The sequence below is a fragment of the Artemia sp. Qi Xiang Cuo genome, chromosome 12 (assembly GCF_049724085.1).
Source record: "Artemia sp. Qi Xiang Cuo chromosome 12, ASM4972408v1, whole genome shotgun sequence".
Lineage (NCBI taxonomy): Eukaryota > Metazoa > Arthropoda > Branchiopoda > Anostraca > Artemiidae > Artemia > Artemia sp. Qi Xiang Cuo.
In genome coordinates, this window is record NC_142805.1 from 37,901,128 (window position 1) to 37,917,978 (window position 16,851).

At 37.3% G+C, this 16,851-nt stretch overlaps 1 protein-coding gene across 1 annotated transcript in view; it reads left to right on the forward strand.

The window, feature by feature from the left end:
* The window catches only part of LOC148946088 (uncharacterized), a 146,064-nt gene that overhangs the window by 11,976 nt on the left and 117,237 nt on the right, over positions 1–16,851 (forward strand). Inside the window, exons 2-3 of the mRNA XM_089097598.1 lie at positions 522–798; positions 3,462–3,791. Of these exons, the coding sequence (XP_088953724.1) occupies positions 522–798; positions 3,462–3,791 (607 nt within the window). The remainder of the gene's footprint in view (positions 1–521; positions 799–3,461; positions 3,792–16,851) is intronic.

Genomic DNA, 16,851 nt, shown 5'->3' on the forward strand with positions numbered 1-16,851 from the left:
ATTTTTGTAAATTGAACTTAGCCTAATTGGAAATAGATTACATGGGTGAAATCAGGCTTATTATTGAGCAATGTAAGCAGTTATAAAGAACTTGCCATGACCAGTTTGATAAAATTGAAGAAAAAATTGTAGGAAAAAAGAGGTAATGTTGTGAAATTAGTGTCAGAAGTTACATTGCTTATGCAGCGTAAGGAACACTTGCCTGAACAATCTTCATTGTCATTTATAGGCCCCCTTCCTACAAATGTCCAATTTGCTCAAAAAATTTATATTTTTTGTTAATAAAAACCTAAAGTTAATGGTAAATATCTGACGATGCCGCTTGGGATAGCTCTATCCTGGGACAACACCTTTCCCCGTGAGTAGAAAGCTCATTCCATATATCCGATAGTAGGGAATTTGTTCAACTATCTTATCCCCACCCATTAAAATTTTTTAATTTTCCATCAATCCTCAAAATAAACTAGATTCTGTTGTTGAGCAGAGGACAACTCTAAAATTAATAGTCCTTTAAATTTCAGCCATGTTTAGGACGAAGAATTTGTGGAACGCTCTAGCATTTAACCGAGATAGACATCGACTGGATATAAAATTTTGCCAGCCATGCAAGCTTCAAAGAAACTCAATCACGATGACAGGATTAGTTTTGATCGACTTTGACAATAATATTCATTTAATAGTTCCAGAGTTGGCATTGGAGTCAAGAGACAGCCGGTGTAATTGGCAAAAATTAGTACTCTTACCAACAGTATCTTTTGCTCTTGAATCAACAGTGACATCTATGGCACTTTTCCAAAAGTAAGGCCCTTTGAAGGTTTATATTCCCTGTGGAAAATGCAATTTTTCTAAGAGCATACAGCCGTAGCTAGTACCGAAAAGACAAAACAAGTTTATCATTAGTACCAGATATTTGTATTTACCAAAATAATGGTTTGCATATTTTTGGTGTACTTCTAATGTCTTTTTCAATTCATAAAGAAGAAACAGTTTCTTTGAAAAATGAAAATGCTTCGTTTTCAGTTAAGTATAAATCCCATTGTAACCTCTTCAGGCTAGAGAGATTTAGGAAAGAGGGCGGACGGGTGGATAATTTTAAAAAGGAAGAAAGTATTACCATATTATGACAAAGCACTGCCATTTAAGATTATTAAAAGTTAATGAATCGTCACAAATATAATGATATGGCATACTGATAATTTGCTAAAAGCCTGAGCAACATTTTTGCCTTTGCCTAGCCTATGCATAAACAGCAAACAAAAACACACTATTACAAATATCTTTAATTTTCAGGGCAGCCTAAACGGTAATCTGATTTAAATTTAAACCTAATTTTTGGACACCCCAAACAATTGGGTATCTGCTGACTATATTATCATTCGAAATAACACTAAACCTGAAAATTTCCCGATAAATAGAAGCTAGTAAAATGATGATACATAGGATATATACCCAAATTTTACAAGCCAACTACATATTTACAGAGTTTTGGTTTTGCCCTCATATATATTGCAAGTAATGCCATTTTCAGGAGAATTTTCCAAAATTTTCTGACTTTTTTTCTGGGAATTAAGGGAGATTTAAGATTTATTTCTACTATGATTGTGCTAGATCGAGGTATTCCTGTTTCTAGAACTGGAAACCTTGCCCAGGGGATAGACTGGGTCTTGTCATCCCCAAAGTCACGGTCTTTGGGCATTTCAACTCTGCTAAATCAAATGACTATCTCACAGTTTTGATTGGATGTCTATAGGGAAAAAGGGGCTCTAAACGGTGGCTAGTTGCCCTTTTATCTTTTTCGTTACTCGAAAACGGCACTAGAGCTTTTACTTTCTGTTCAAACGATCCCTCTCCCGATCTCCTAGCTTGATTGGCTCTATACGATCCCCCTGGGAAAAAACCACATCTATGATCTTTCTTGTAGCAAAAATTCAAAATATCACATTTTGCAGATATGAGCTTGAAATCTCTATGGTAGGATTGTCAAATACGCTGAATCTTATTGTTTGATTTTAAATAAGATCTTTTGACTTTTTGGGAATGCTTCCCTCGTTTTCAAAAATCGGGTAATTTTTTTAAGGCTAGTAGCTTATGATGGTTAACAACTTAATAAATTTTATACATTTGGAATCAACGAAAAAGATAATTCTATAGATTTACAAATTGTTATCAAAATTGTTTCCTGAAGTTTTGTTTACTTTTGGTCCGTAGCCTATTATTTCTTAGTTACAGTTTGTTACCTCGAACTGTTCGAAACAGTTGGCTACCAGATATTTGCGTGCCCCTGATAGAAACTTCAAATAGGTAAGAGCTTGTTAAGTCATCTTTGTCCTCCCTTTTTTTGTAGTAGGAAGATTTGTGACTGGAATAAAATATTGGATCATTTTGTATTTGGTACTTAGCCATTCTTAGCCATGTGGTGGCATGCTGTGTTCTGTTGTGCCTCAAACTTGTTCTTAGTTACTTCTGATACCCTTGCATCTTTAATTAAGGTTAAATACGTTAAGAAACTCTAAACTTCAATATTTATGTAATAAGTGAAGTCTGATTATTTTGACCTAAATACAGCGATCAGCATCAGTACTAAAGCATGAAATACTAAAGCATGAAAATTAAAATTAACAAATTCATACATAACAAACACTAACTTCTGGCTTATTCACTAGGTTTGACTGAGAGAGTTCAATAACAGAGTTCATCCAAAGTCTTGAGTTGTAAATTTTCTTCTTTAATATGGCCTAAATGCAAGAATTTCTAGTGAAGGTGGCAAAATCTTCTTCGTCTTTTAATTGCGAAAGGAATGTTTATGAATGTTTTTGGCTAAATCTGTTGAAAATTACAGGCTTAAAGTTTTTGGGTCATAAAGGAACAAAAACATAAAAAATATATCTTGGGCTCAAGTCCCTAAAGTCTTTGGTAAACAAACGAAACAAAAATGATATTGGTTCGCCTGAAAATGGAGCCCTGAAATTGTCTAAAAGCTGTTTTATTCCGTGGTTCTTGAAAGCTGCGTCCCAACCGAGCAGCAGGTGGAGGTGTTGGAACTCAATTTGTTCGCAAGAGGCACATGAGAGATAATATATTTGAAATCACTGGCTTAGAAAAAATATCAAAACCTGAGATAAAAAAAAGAAAAATCGAAGGCATAAATTACATACAGGCCTACAAGTTATTAACTACTTCCTTATTTGGAAGGACACAGTTGCTCAGACTATTAAGGTAATTTTAGAATATTTTTGTAATCGTGGAGGAGAGGGGTCCAAAGAAAATATAACTAAGTTTTGAAATAAATGTGAAGAAATATTTTATTTTATATCTCACATTGCAAAAATACCCTCAAATTGAACATAAGAGTTCTGTCAAAATATTTATGCAACTCGACATCTCTACTAAAAGCCTTATGAATTCTTTTAGGAAAAAATTTGTCATTGACCTTTTCCCTTCCTTATATTTATTATTTTTAGGCATGGATCAAAAATCCTGATTGCAGTACTTCATCCCTTTTCCGTGACAATTATAAAAATGGACCATGAACTAGTTGATGGGGAAGTTAAATTCGAAAAAAATACTCATATGTTACCATCTGAAACTTCAGGACTAACAATATTCAAGAACGATGAAACTTCCAATGTTTTAGTATCCTATAATACGCAATTTGTTTTGTCAATTTGGCAAGATGGAGAAAGAACTGTAAACTGGTTAGACTGCAGTGGTGATATAATACTTCAAACACGGGTGTCACGTAGAGGATTGATTTTGTTTCAAAGAAAGAATTATTCAGTGGAATGCTACAGGTTTGTATAGTTACTGCACGCATTAGGAAAGTTAAGAGATAGTTTTTATTGAGGCAAGGGCATTCCCTTTGTTTCCAAATAAGATTATTTTGCTTAGACATAATTTGCTGAATTTGTAAGTTTTAATCAGTAATTACTGCGTAAAGAATTCTACGCTTGTGGGCAGATTAGAAACTGGTATATTAGTGGAGTAAAAATACGGTTTGACCTCGGAGAAATTGCAACACAATTTTTTTCTACACCAAAATTTTCATAAAATCAGCTGAATTACAAACAAAATCCAACAAAACCTCTCATGCCCAAGTGTCCTAAATTTGCCCCTGAAGAGGAAAAATGAGGGGGAAAAAAATCGATTTTTGTGTTTATTAATGTTTTGGAGTTTAAATAGTCGTTTCCTTTGAAATCAAGCATGACGAATCCGAATACGACGTCAGAAATCCAGTATTCCGAATCAGGGTATCAATTTTTATCTTCTTGGGGCGAAGGGGTGGGTAAAGTACGCAGATCATTATTTGACGGATTCCTGCGACTAAAGAATCATTCTATATGAAATAAGGTAGTGTATTGCCAAATATGAGGTCAAAACTCAGGGTTGTTTTTTTACTATTACCTGAATTCCACCTCTGAGGGTCCTGTGACGTGAGGGGTTGATAAGTATACCTTCTTAAAAACCAATTCTTCAATCGGGGTCAAAACCTCAAATCAATCAGTAATGAAAAGGAACGTTTTGAACTCAGGTAAATTAATCACAAAAATATTTTGGTTTTAATGTACAACCGAAAGCTAATTCTTCTTCCTACTCGTCTTTGTTATCGTCCTCATCCTGTCTAGCTTCAGCGTTAGCACATAAGGCCCCTTTACACTTCCTGCAGGCAAAGCTGCAGGGTAAAGCGTTCCAACGGCAGTTGCATATGAGAGGCTCGCACCCGCTGGTGCACTGGCACCCCACCATCTTAAGCAGATTTTTGGCTGCTGGTGAAGCATCTGTCATAATGTGAAGATACATTTTCCGCGATAAAGAGAAGCGCCAACCCAACTCTTCAGGCTTTAGTGAATTGGACGTGTCTTTCCACTTCATTATTTGCAAATAGCACCTGTAAAAGTGGTACTTTGCGGCAGCCAAAGTTGGCGGAAGCCGCCCTGCCTAAACGAAAGCAATTGAACTAGCAAACCGCATAGTAAATAGCTGCACGCGGACATCCTTCAGGGTTTTCTCATTAATTTTCTCTTTGCACATGCGAAGCAAAGCTTAATCTCCAGCTTCGGTGATTTCCGGATGGTTAGATCCTGGTGTCTTGAAGATCTTGCAAGCTTTCTTAACAATAAGCCGTTAAGTCTTGATGTTGTATCGCAGCCAGACATTGCGTGGCAAACGGGTGGACTTTGCTCCTATACGAGTGGATCTGCTGCTTTGGCTCCTATTCTGGTCTTGATCCTTTTTATGTCATACATTCGTCTGTTATTTTCAAGCGTTTCTGTCTGCATAAAGATATCACATGCATCAAGTTTGGCATGGTACAGCTGTTGGACACGACAAACCTTTGGTTCTATTCAGCTATGTGTAATTTTTCGTCGTTCGTCGTAAGAGTCAAAAACTACCACTGCCTGGCCAACATTTCTTTTGAAATAATCTACGTAAGATTCTGCCTCCTTAGAGTATGTGGATCCGGTAGTCCACAGTATTTTATGGACTAGCCAGCCATCGTCTAACTGGGAGGTTGGCAATTTAATTAGACCATTGATCCCCTTAAAATTTTATCAGTGAATTTGTTAGAGATACTTTGTCGGTTGTCCTTATCACCTCAAACGAACTAAAGAGCGATGGTGGGAAAGTACAGAGCTCGAACGACAGAACCTCGTTCAAGTCAGAACCATTGGTACTAGCCACTGAGGCTGGACGTTGAAAGATTAGAGCTGGTTCGGCAATTTCCCTCTCGCTATCTATCACCACAGATGACTTCTCAGTCATAGTTGCAGCTTTCTCCTGAAAACATGTTTGTATATTTCTTTCGCTTCCATATCCTTCAGAATTTTTATTCCCACAGATTTGGCATCGTCTATGTTTACAGATGATGAAGCACGGACACCAGTGACCACGTTCAAAAGCTGTGAACCCTGCCTGAAGGGTTATATGGACTAAATGTATCGAACTATCTTTTCTATGTCCACGCTCTACCTTTCCTAAAAGATATTGCTTCTGTGTGATTTTCAACAGTCAACTCTGCAAGGCCAGTCTCATTCTGGATGAGTTCGTTAACATGAACCAAAGTAGGCATAGCAGATGTCCAAATTGTCTGCTGCTTTTCTCCCATGCCTCTCCCTCTCGTCAGACTACCACTCGTTTTCATACTTCTCATTAATGTTTATTCGATCACCAAGTCAGGAGAAAAGTAATGCCCAATAGTTTTCAGTTCTCCGGAACAGGTATTCCTGTAACATTCTTTACTGCTCTGGGTTGTCTTTCTTCAACTGAAAAGTCGACTTCACGAACAGCCGAAACAGCCGTGTAAAGATTGTGGCTGCAACCAGTAAAGTAAGAAAGCAATTTTAACAAAGACTGTAGATAAAGCTACATACATGTAGCTTTATCTACATACATGTAGATAAAGACTGTAGATAAATACTATGAAATATTTCATAGATAAACTCTGGCACCGAGCTTGCGGGTCATCAATGGTATCTCCCTCAAGGAGCAACTCGTTCGCCTGTTTTGTCTTTTCAAGGGGTTCTGGTAGCATGACATTGCCGTCAAAAACTGCTATTCAGTTTTGATGATAAAAGGTAAACATAAAGGGCTATCTCCAACAGACCATGTTCTCGCAAAGCATGAGAAACAGCTTTGCCGTGTAATATACTTCACCTAATGTTAGATACGTAAACTTTACTTTTGATTTCCAAAAGTCCCGAGTCAGCCATAAGGAAGCCAATGGATCCTAGGAAACTGATGTGGGTGTGAAATCTACCTAGGACAACAATAGAATTTTTAAAGTACTTGTGGCAGGCTCTGCATCGACGATATATTTTGCCTTCCAGTAAAGCGGCTGGTCAAAGGTAGACCAGCCGTTTCGAGAATACTCTAGAAAATACTAGAGTATTTTCAGCTCGACGAGAGCGCTCGTTAGCATTTATAAGTTTAGAATAAACGCAGAACATTAGAAGATCAGAAAATCATTGAAAATCAGAAATCAGAATTGTCCGGTTTTCCAAAATCGGAAGCATAAATCCTAAGCAATATTACACAAAATATTTCTATCATTGCTCGCGGATCCCAGTTTATTTTTTTGTCATTTTTTCGGAAGCAAATAAACGGTATAAACTTTTATATAGCCTTGAACCCAGTCATGAAGCAAGTACTATGGTAGATGGCTCCAGTGATTAGATCAGCTTTGAAGGAACTTTCATCACCTATAGACTTTGCCTCTGAGGCTGGGGGTGTAAACCCTGGAGGCATAGTTATGTCAAAATTCAAATGAATGTCCATTGTCAGTTTAATATACATATGTTGATATTTATTCTTTAAAATCTTAATTAATCTTTGATTTTTTAAAGTTATAAAAGTATAAGCATTTAAAGAATTTTTTCAGTAAAGTACAAATTATATTCTTGCTTATAGAAAGCATAGGGGTTTTGAACTCTAATCATATTAATTTCTGCTCGTTTTGAGTTTGACTCTATTATTTATTTTAATTTCTCTTCATTTTGGGTTTTATTTATTTGTTGATACTGATTTGTGGTAGTTGTATACTTGGTAGTTTATTTGATTCTATTTTTGTTCATTTTTGATTTAATGGAGTTCTTTACTTTTTTTGAAGAACTTATTTTGTGCAAAAAGTTTTTTTTTTAATAATTTCTGTTCATTTTATATTGACATAGTCCTTTTAAGGGAAAAATAAAATAATAGTTTGAATCTTTACGGTTTTTTTTTTAAGAATTTATCGTTTGGCCTGCTTTTTATATGCTGGAGAAACTTTTTCAGCAATTTTTAACAACATCAACTCTTTTGAAAATCATGACACAAATAGTATTCTTAATTTAGTCATATATATTCTCTAGTTGACTTGATAAATAAAAGTTAATACCATTCCCAAAAAAATATTCTTTCACAGCCTGGAAACAGTTACACTCTTTTGATTTAGTAAAATCTTAGGAGCAGAAGTAGTAATAGAAGTAGCCCTGAGAATTTGAACTTAATACCCTCAGTCGTTCTTGGTGTATTGCTGAGATGTCTTATTGGCAACAAGCATACAAACAATGTGTTTTGATTTAATTTTAAAGCAACATTTAGTTTTTAAGCATAATGGGCAAATTACATAACTGTGGGGGGCTGACCTACCCAATAACCCTATTGATATAGTTACTAGACCATTCAGCTATGCTGAACAAAATGGCTCTCTTAAAAGTTTGAATGGAAGTGTCTGGAAAACTATGAGCTAAAAATGAAGGCTGATTGCCCTCCAGTAATTTTTGACTCTTAAGAGGGCACTAGAACTCTTAATTTTCAATCAATTTAGCCCCTTTAAAATATCAATGATATTACTAGCTATGATAGAACGGCGCTGCCTGTGTCCTTATATTCCCTATAGTGCTTATATGCCCTTTTAATATCTGCATGCATATGGGTTTTTAAAGTAAATGAAACTCCTCCAAAATGTTCCCTAAAAAATTCAACTTAATGCCATTATTGTCGCTAGTTACAGTAAAAGTAGAAGCAGCATTAAATGAATACACACAGTGTCTTCTGGCGATCTCAAAATCCCCAACCTAAGAAGGTATAAAGGTGAAATTTTCAGAGAATATTTCTGTTGTACGGATGGCAACCTACCATCCGTATGCAGGTTGTAAAAAGGGCATACCAGCAATATTTTAGGAACAGTTTCGTTTGTGAAAATAAAACTTACAACGCTTGTTGGGGGGGATTTTGAACTAACCAAAAGACAATATTTGTATCATAATACAAATGATGCTACTCCTACAACTACTGCTACTATTGCTATTACTGCTACTACTACTACTGCTACTAAAGCTAAGACTACTACTATTAAATGTACTCCTACTGCTACTACTATATTTACTGGTGCTACTACTACAACAAATAAACCTAAGGGTATTAAGGCGTAAATTTTGGGCAATATTGTAACTGTATCATAGGCAGCGCAATAGCACTGCCTAAGTTAAGAACGATGTTGGCACAATGTATTACTTATTTTTTTTTCTTGGTCTAAGATCAGGGTACTTCGTATCGACGGAGTTAACGTAAAAAACTTCAAAAAGGGCTCATTCGATTGGAAATTGGAGTGGCTTGTGCCCTTTTTAATAGCCAAAACTGATTGGAAGACCACTAACACCCCACCCACGCCCACCATTTCCCCAAACACATCCAATTAAAATTTTGAGATAGCCATTTCGTTCATCGTAGTTGATTTCCAGATAGAAATTATGTTTTTGAGGAAACTCCCCCAAAGCCCTCAGGGCAAGGGTCGTAAGTTATGCCATGGGGGCATATAAGGTTTTTATAGAAAGCGTTGTCATAGAAACTTCAAAAAAGGCTCGTTCGATTGGAAGTTCAAAGGGCTAGAGCCATTTTTAATAGTCGAAAGTGATTGGAGGGCAACTAACCCGTATCTCACGCCAACCTTTTCCCCAAACACAACCAATAAAAATTTTGAGATAGGCATTTTGTTCAACTTCATTAGAAGTTCTGGAAATTAGGTCTTTCAGGATGACAACCCCCCCCCCCCACATCCCTCAGTTCAAGGGCTGTAAGTTACGCCCTGGGGGCATATAAGGTTTTTTTTTTATAAAAAGTGTTGTCGTAGAAACTTCAAAAAGGACTCATTTGGAAATTGAAATGGCTCGTGCCCTTTTTAATAGTCGAAAGTGATTGGAAGGCAACTAACACCCCTTCCACATCCACAATTTATCCAAACACATCCAATCAACATTTTGAGATAGCGGTTTTGTTCAAAGTAGTTGAAAGGTCCGGAAATTATATCTAAGAGGATGACACTCCCCCACAACCCTCAAGGTAAGGGTTGTAAGTTATGCCTTGGGGGCATATAAGGCTTTTATTGAAAGCTTTGTCGTAGAAACTTAAAAAAGGGCTTAACCGATTCGAAATTCAAAGGGTTAGTGCCCTTTTTGATAGTCGAAAGTGATTTGAGGACAACTTACCCCCCTCTCACGTCCACCTTTTCTCCAAACACATCCAATCAAAATTTTTAGAAAGCCATTTTGTTCAACGTAGTTATAAGTTTTAGAAATTAGGTCTTTGAGGATGATAACCCTCTCAGAGCCCTCGGAGCAGGGCAAGGGTTGTAAGCTATGCCAAGGGGGCATATAAGGTTTTAATAGATAATGATGTTGTAGAAACTTCAAAAAGGGTTCATTCCATTGGAAATTTGATGGGCTTGTGGCCTTTAAATAGTCGAAAGTGATTTCAGGGCAACTAACCATCGCTCTCACGCCCACCTTTTCCCCAAAAACACCCAATCATCATTCTTAGATAGCCATTTTGTTTAACGTAGTTAAAAGTTTTAGATATTAGGTCTTTGAGGATGATAACCCCCTCAGAGCCCTTGGGGCAAGGGTTGTAAGCTATTAGAAGAGCCTGTTAGGAAATTAGAAGGGCCTGTGGCCTTTTCAATAGTCGAAAGTGATTGGAGGATAGCTAACATACCTCTAACACCCACCATTTCCCCAAACACATCCAGTCAAAATTTTGAGATAGCCATTTGTTCAACTTAGTTAAAAATTCTAGAAGTTATGTTTTTGAGGATGACACTTCCCCACAGCCCTCAGGGCAAGGGTTGTAAGTTATGTTCAGGGGGCATATAAGATTTTTTTTATAGAAAGCGTTGTCGTAGAAACTTCAAAAAGGAATCATTCGATTGGAAATTGAAACGGCTAGTGCCTTTTTAATAGTCAAAAATGATTGGATGGCAAGTTACCCCCCTCTCACGCCCACCCCAAACACATCCAATCAAAATTTTGAGATAGCCAGTTTGTTCAAAGTAGTTGAAAGATCCGGAAAATATGTCTTTGAGGATGGCATTGTAAGTTATGCCCTGGGGCATATATGGCTTTTATAGAAAGCGCTGTCGTAGATACTTCAAAAAGGGCTCATTGGATTTGAAATTGAAAGGGCTAGTGCCCTTTTTAATAGTCGGAAGTGACTGGAGGGTAAATAACTACCCTCTCACGCCCAGTATTTCCCCAAACACATCCAATCAAAATTTTGAGAGAGCAATTTTCTTCAACGTAGTAGAGAGTTCTGGAAATTAGGTCTTTGAGGATGAACCCTCCCCCCCCCCCCCAGCCCTCAGGGCAAGGGCCGTAAGTTATGACCTGGGGGCATATAATGCTTTTATTGTAAGTGTTGTCGTAAAAACTTCAAAAGGGCTCATTCTATTGGAAATTGAAAGGGCTAATGCCTTTTTGTTAGATGAAAGTAAGTAGAGTGCAACTAACGCCCCTCTCATGCCCGCCATTTCTCCAAACGCATCCAATCAGAATTTTGAGATAGTCGTTTGGTTTAATGTAGTTAAAAGTTCTGGAAATTAGGTCTTAGAGGATGATAACCCCTTCACAGCTCTCAGGGCAAGGGTTGTAATTTATGCTCTAGGTGCATATAAGATTTTTATAGAAAGTGTTATCGTAAAAACTCAAAAAGGGCTCATTCGATTGGAAATTAAAAGGGCTAGTGCCCGTTTTAATAGTCGAAGGTGATTGGAAAGCTTGACATTTTTATAGTAAAGATCGTTGCGGGTACAATGAATTATTATTATTTTTTTTTTGTTTAGACTAGGGCACTTCGTATCGAAGGAATTGTCTTAGGAACTTCGAAAAGGGCTCATACGATTGAAAATAGTAATTGCTAATGCCCTTTTTAATAATCGGAAGTGATTGGACGGCAACTAGTCTCCATCCTATTCTCACCGTTCCATTTGCCCATTATGTTTAAAAACTAAATGTTGCCTTAAGATTAAATCAAAATATACTGTGTTAATGCTAATTCCCAATAAGGTATCTCAGCAGTATCCCAAGAACTACTGAGGATATAATTTTCAAACTTTCGGGGCTACTTCTGCTCTTAAAATTTAACCCAATCAAAATAGCGTAAGTGTACCCAAGCTATCAAAGAAAGTAAATAGATTTTTTCTGCGAATGGCATCAAGTTTTCTATTTCAGGTCAACTAGAGGAGGTATGAAACTAAATTAAACACTATTATTTATTTCCAGATTTTTAAAAGGGTGTATGCTTTAAAAAATTGCTGACAATTTTTCTCCTGCATACAAATAGCAGGCCAAACCATAAAGTCTTAAAAAAACGAAAGGATTTAAAGAATTGTTTTCTTTTTCCCTGAAAAGACTATGTCAATATAAAACGAACGGATATTAACTAAAAAAAACTTTTTCTACAAAATAAGTAAAAGTTGAGTTCACTACATAATTTATGTTTGTTTGATGGATGTGTAATGTTTATTTATGTACTCTGTAATATTTTTGAATTTAATCGAGTAACGTCTTTGCTTAATAGTAACTTCTCTTCGTTTTTGCTTGAAGATAAATGTCCTATTGAAGATTTAAAGAAGGAACAGGCTATCTTTACTTTTAAACCACTTCATACACCCCCCTTACTATTAGATGGCAGAGTGCTCATGTGGTCGCAGGATTCCGACAGCTTGGCTGCTACATATTCTGTAAATTATTAATTCAGAGTTATTAATCAGAATAATCTTTAGACTCAGCGATGTAAGATGACTTTTGCTCCTTAACCAGTTCTTTTACAAAAGTTATAAACTTTTGGCTCCAGTTCTAGTACAGGCAAACTAGCCAAAATATGGGTTGATCCTAAATAAATTGCAACAGAAATGATTTTTGTACTGTGATTTAGAGAAAAAAAAGCTCAACAAAATATCCGAAGTTGCACATTCCAGGTCAACGCAAAACTAATTTTGTTTGCTTTTCGTGTCAATTTTTCAGTTTTTTTCTAAAAAAAAAGAACGGTCAGCAAATGTTCGTTTTTCTGTATGTGAAGTACCGTCCTGATGTAAAATGAAGAGATGAGCCCGAAAAGAAAAGCAAATTGAGTTTACAATGTACCAGAAAAAAGTGTCATAGTCATCAACATGTGATATTAGCCTTCTCATCGTTGTGACCTCTTTTTCATCATACTATCAGGAGGCAACTATTCTGACATAAATGACGAGTTGAGCCGAAAAATCTAATTAACCTTATGTAGTGTCTACTACTGTTTCATATTCATCCATATACACTTTTATTTTTTCATTTGACACGTTTCTTTTAGCTCTTATTGTCCACCAATTCATCAATTGCTTGTAAAAAAGAAAACAAAAAACGTATTGGCTGATAAATTATGGTTGGCTCGTTTAGAAGACCAGTTAACACACAGAAGGTAACTACACCACTTTCATTACCTTCGTATGCAATAAATTATATCGAAGTTTCATCCCACGCTTTGTCCAAGTGATTTCTTTGATAAAGCTGTAAGCTAAGAAGTCACAATTGAAAATTACTCTGATTTATCATTTATTTAGGCACTTTAGCGCCCGTGTTTGATATCTTGCCATCTATAGATACAAAAAAGTCATTCGAAATATCTGTCACCTTACAAACTAAAAAAGTTTCACTGCAAATTTTATCAATTTTCACTTCACGTTTAACAAGCCTTCCAGTATGGGATGCATGTAATCAGATCTTATAATAGATTCTGGGCTGGGCTCTTCACGGATCATATGATTGGGCAAGAGCTCGTGCGTTGTCTCAAAACGGCTGGTGGTCTTACCGACGAAAGTGGTTTGACCGAGGTTAAAAGGTCTTTATGGGTTTTGTCTCGACCAGTCTGCTCTGCATTAAATCTTCTTATGGAAGGTATGTCACAGGTGTTCTATGGAACTAGTAAACAATATAAGGAAGCGTCCGAGCCGAGGCAGCTAACAGACTGTAAAGACACTCAGATCGTTATTGATTTCCTAGAAAAAGGATCACCATTTAATGAGGATCTTCAACTAAGAAACATCACCAACCATCTGACAGCCTACGAATCTGCCAACGTTGATTCTGATAGAAATTTAGGCCTAAAAATCATTGACTCCATGTCTAGAAAGCTGGTCGCTGATTTTGTATTTTGACAAAAACAACAGGCTGTCCAATCTACTAGAACGCAGAATCCATGTGGAGATAGCAAAAGACTGGATCCCACTCTCCTTTTTCAGAGGTTGATCCCACTAATAAAGAGGATCAATCTTACGTAATCTGAGTACTTTCAACACGAACTGTGTTCCGGCCTCACTTTTTTACAGTTTTTGCATGCTCCGGTCTCCGAACAAGCAAGTTTTCCAAGTCTGTAGCACAGGCTTGTAATCTTGAGGAGCGCTCTACTCCCCTTCCCAGGGGCATTCAATATATCATCGACGCTGGAGCTCTTCTGCACAGAATTGCTTGGGCCAAAAATGAACAATACTCCAAAACCCTAGATCATTATATTACTTACGTGACACAAAAGTGTCCATCTGCCACTATTGTGTTTGACGGCTACAATGTTGGAGCTACCATAAAAGATAGGGCCCAGTCGAAGAGAAGTCGTATAATCGGCCGTGAGATCTTCTTCACACCAGATATGCAGTTGAGGGTAAAAAAGGATGAGTTCCTGTCCTGCAAGAAAAATAAGGCCAGGTTTATCTGCGCGTTGACTGTTTATCTCCGATCAAAGGGCTTCGTCGTAGTCCAGGCACCAGGTGGTGCAGATGTCCTAATTGTGCAACCTGCTGTTGATTCTTCCCAGTATTATGACACTGCCGCCATTGGAGATGATACTGATCTTTTGGTTTTATCGTTTTATCACGGTAACCTATCAAGCAAGAAACTATTCTTTGCACCTCAGCCAAAGTCGAACAAAGGCCCCCGAATACAGAATATTCACCAATTGAAAGAGAAGCTTGGCCAAGAGACATGCCACTTGATTCTTTTTTCTCATGCCATCTTAGGCTGTGACTGTAATTCATGGATCCACACTGTGAGAAAAGGCCTTGCTCTGAAGAAGCTAATGGCAGATGCCGATTTCTGTATATCAGCTGCAGTTTTCATGCTGAAGTTAGCTTTGAAGGAGGAAATAAGGATTGCTGGAGAAGACGCCCTGCTTATGATATAGCCTATGGCTCATCAAAAGGGTAAAATCGGAATGAACTCCTTAGGGAAGTTTTTATTAAGAAGGTGACTACTGCTAGCACGTTCGTCCACCCAGAACAGTTACCACCAACTTCTGATGCTGCTAAATTCCGCAGTTACAGAGTTTTCGACCAAGTTCAGGCATGGAGTAGAGATCCACTATTTGGGATAATATTTGGGGGCGCCAACCCACCCAAAGTCTCGGGCAAGTGACCCAAAAATTTGAAAAATTTGTGAAAAATTGAGATCTTTCAAAATGTGGGGCTGAGTTTAGGCAACGACTTGGTATTATATCGAGGATAACGATGTCTTTAAATAATTTTTTACCTATTATTTCCAGCATAATAATGGTCCTGTGTAAGCTCTCTATTCACAGTCAACCTTCTTAAGACCATAGGCGGGCGTGCCTTGTTTGCCTCTCATTACAGGCAATCTAACTGTCTTATGTCAATTTTAAATTCTTGGTCAACATGCCTGAGACTTTAGGCAGGCATGCCTTTCCGAAAAACTAACAAACAAGTACGTGTCCAATAAGAGAGTCATGCATACTCCCGCCATTTAAACATTTAAACCCGTGCCCCAGTAATTTAAACATTTACCTCTCAACTACATGGAATATCTGTCTTGGCTTTTCTCTGTCTACAATTAGCCATATCTTGATGCAACCTATGGAACCTACGGCAATATACTTGATAACTTCAATTCAAAATCAACCGAGTGGTGATCCTGGTTCTGAACTTAAAGCCGCGGAATGGGGTTGGAAAAATAAAGATGAATTCTTGTTTCCATTGACTACTAACGTCCCACCAGCCCCTCCTCTGCTTCTGAAAATCGTGAAGAGTTCCTGTCAACTGGAATGTAGCTCAACGAGATATAGCTGGTTTAAAACCGGCTTATCTTGCCCTGCAGGATGTAAAACTTGCAAAGGGACAGCATGTTCTAACTCTCCACGAAATGAAAGCTATAACGATAAGAGAGCGTCGAAGCTTAGTTGTCTGAATGAAAAGAATAAGTTGTTAATAGTAGTCGGAGTTTAATTCTGTCTTTCAGATGTTCATGAAGTTGATTCGTTAACCTTATCAGTTATATAGACTAGTCAGTGTGTTAATAATAGTTTATTCTAAGAGGGATTTTAAATGTCGGCCGCTGAAAACTAGTTTCATAGATGATTTCCCTTTTAATGTTTTTTTACTAATATTTTTCATGTTTTAATAAACTTGCAATCGCTTTAGGCCGACCCATCAGGTGATGAAGCCAGCGACGATCAGATTCAGGCTAACTAATTATTAGATCTCAATACCGACAATTTAGCTAGCGAAAGATGGTCTGGTAAAAAATAATAGGGGTCACAACGACGAGAAGTGTAAGAATCTTGCGTTGATGATTAAGAAACTTTTTTATATACCGTACACAAAATTTGACCCGATTTTAGCAGTCATCTCGTCTTTTTACACCGGAATAATAATTCAGTTCACGAAAAACGAACAATTACCGGAACTTAATTTTTTGTTAGGAAAGTGAGAAAACTGACACAATACGAAAAAAAACATCTTTCAAACACTTCATCTACGAAAAGTTTGATTGAACGTGTTTGAGGGAATAATGGGCGTGGGGGGTGGGGGGCTAGTTGCCCCCAATCACTTTCGACTATTAGAAAGGGCACTAGCCCTTTGAATTTCCAATCGAATGAGCCTTTTTTTGAAGTTTCTACGACAACGCCTTCTGTAGAAACCTTATATGCCCCCAGGACAAAGTTTACAACCCTTGCCCTGAAGGCTGTGGGGGAGTGTCCTCCTCAAAAACATAATTTCTATCTTAAAATCACTTACGCTGTACAAAATGGCTATACCGAAATTTTGATTGGATGGGCTTC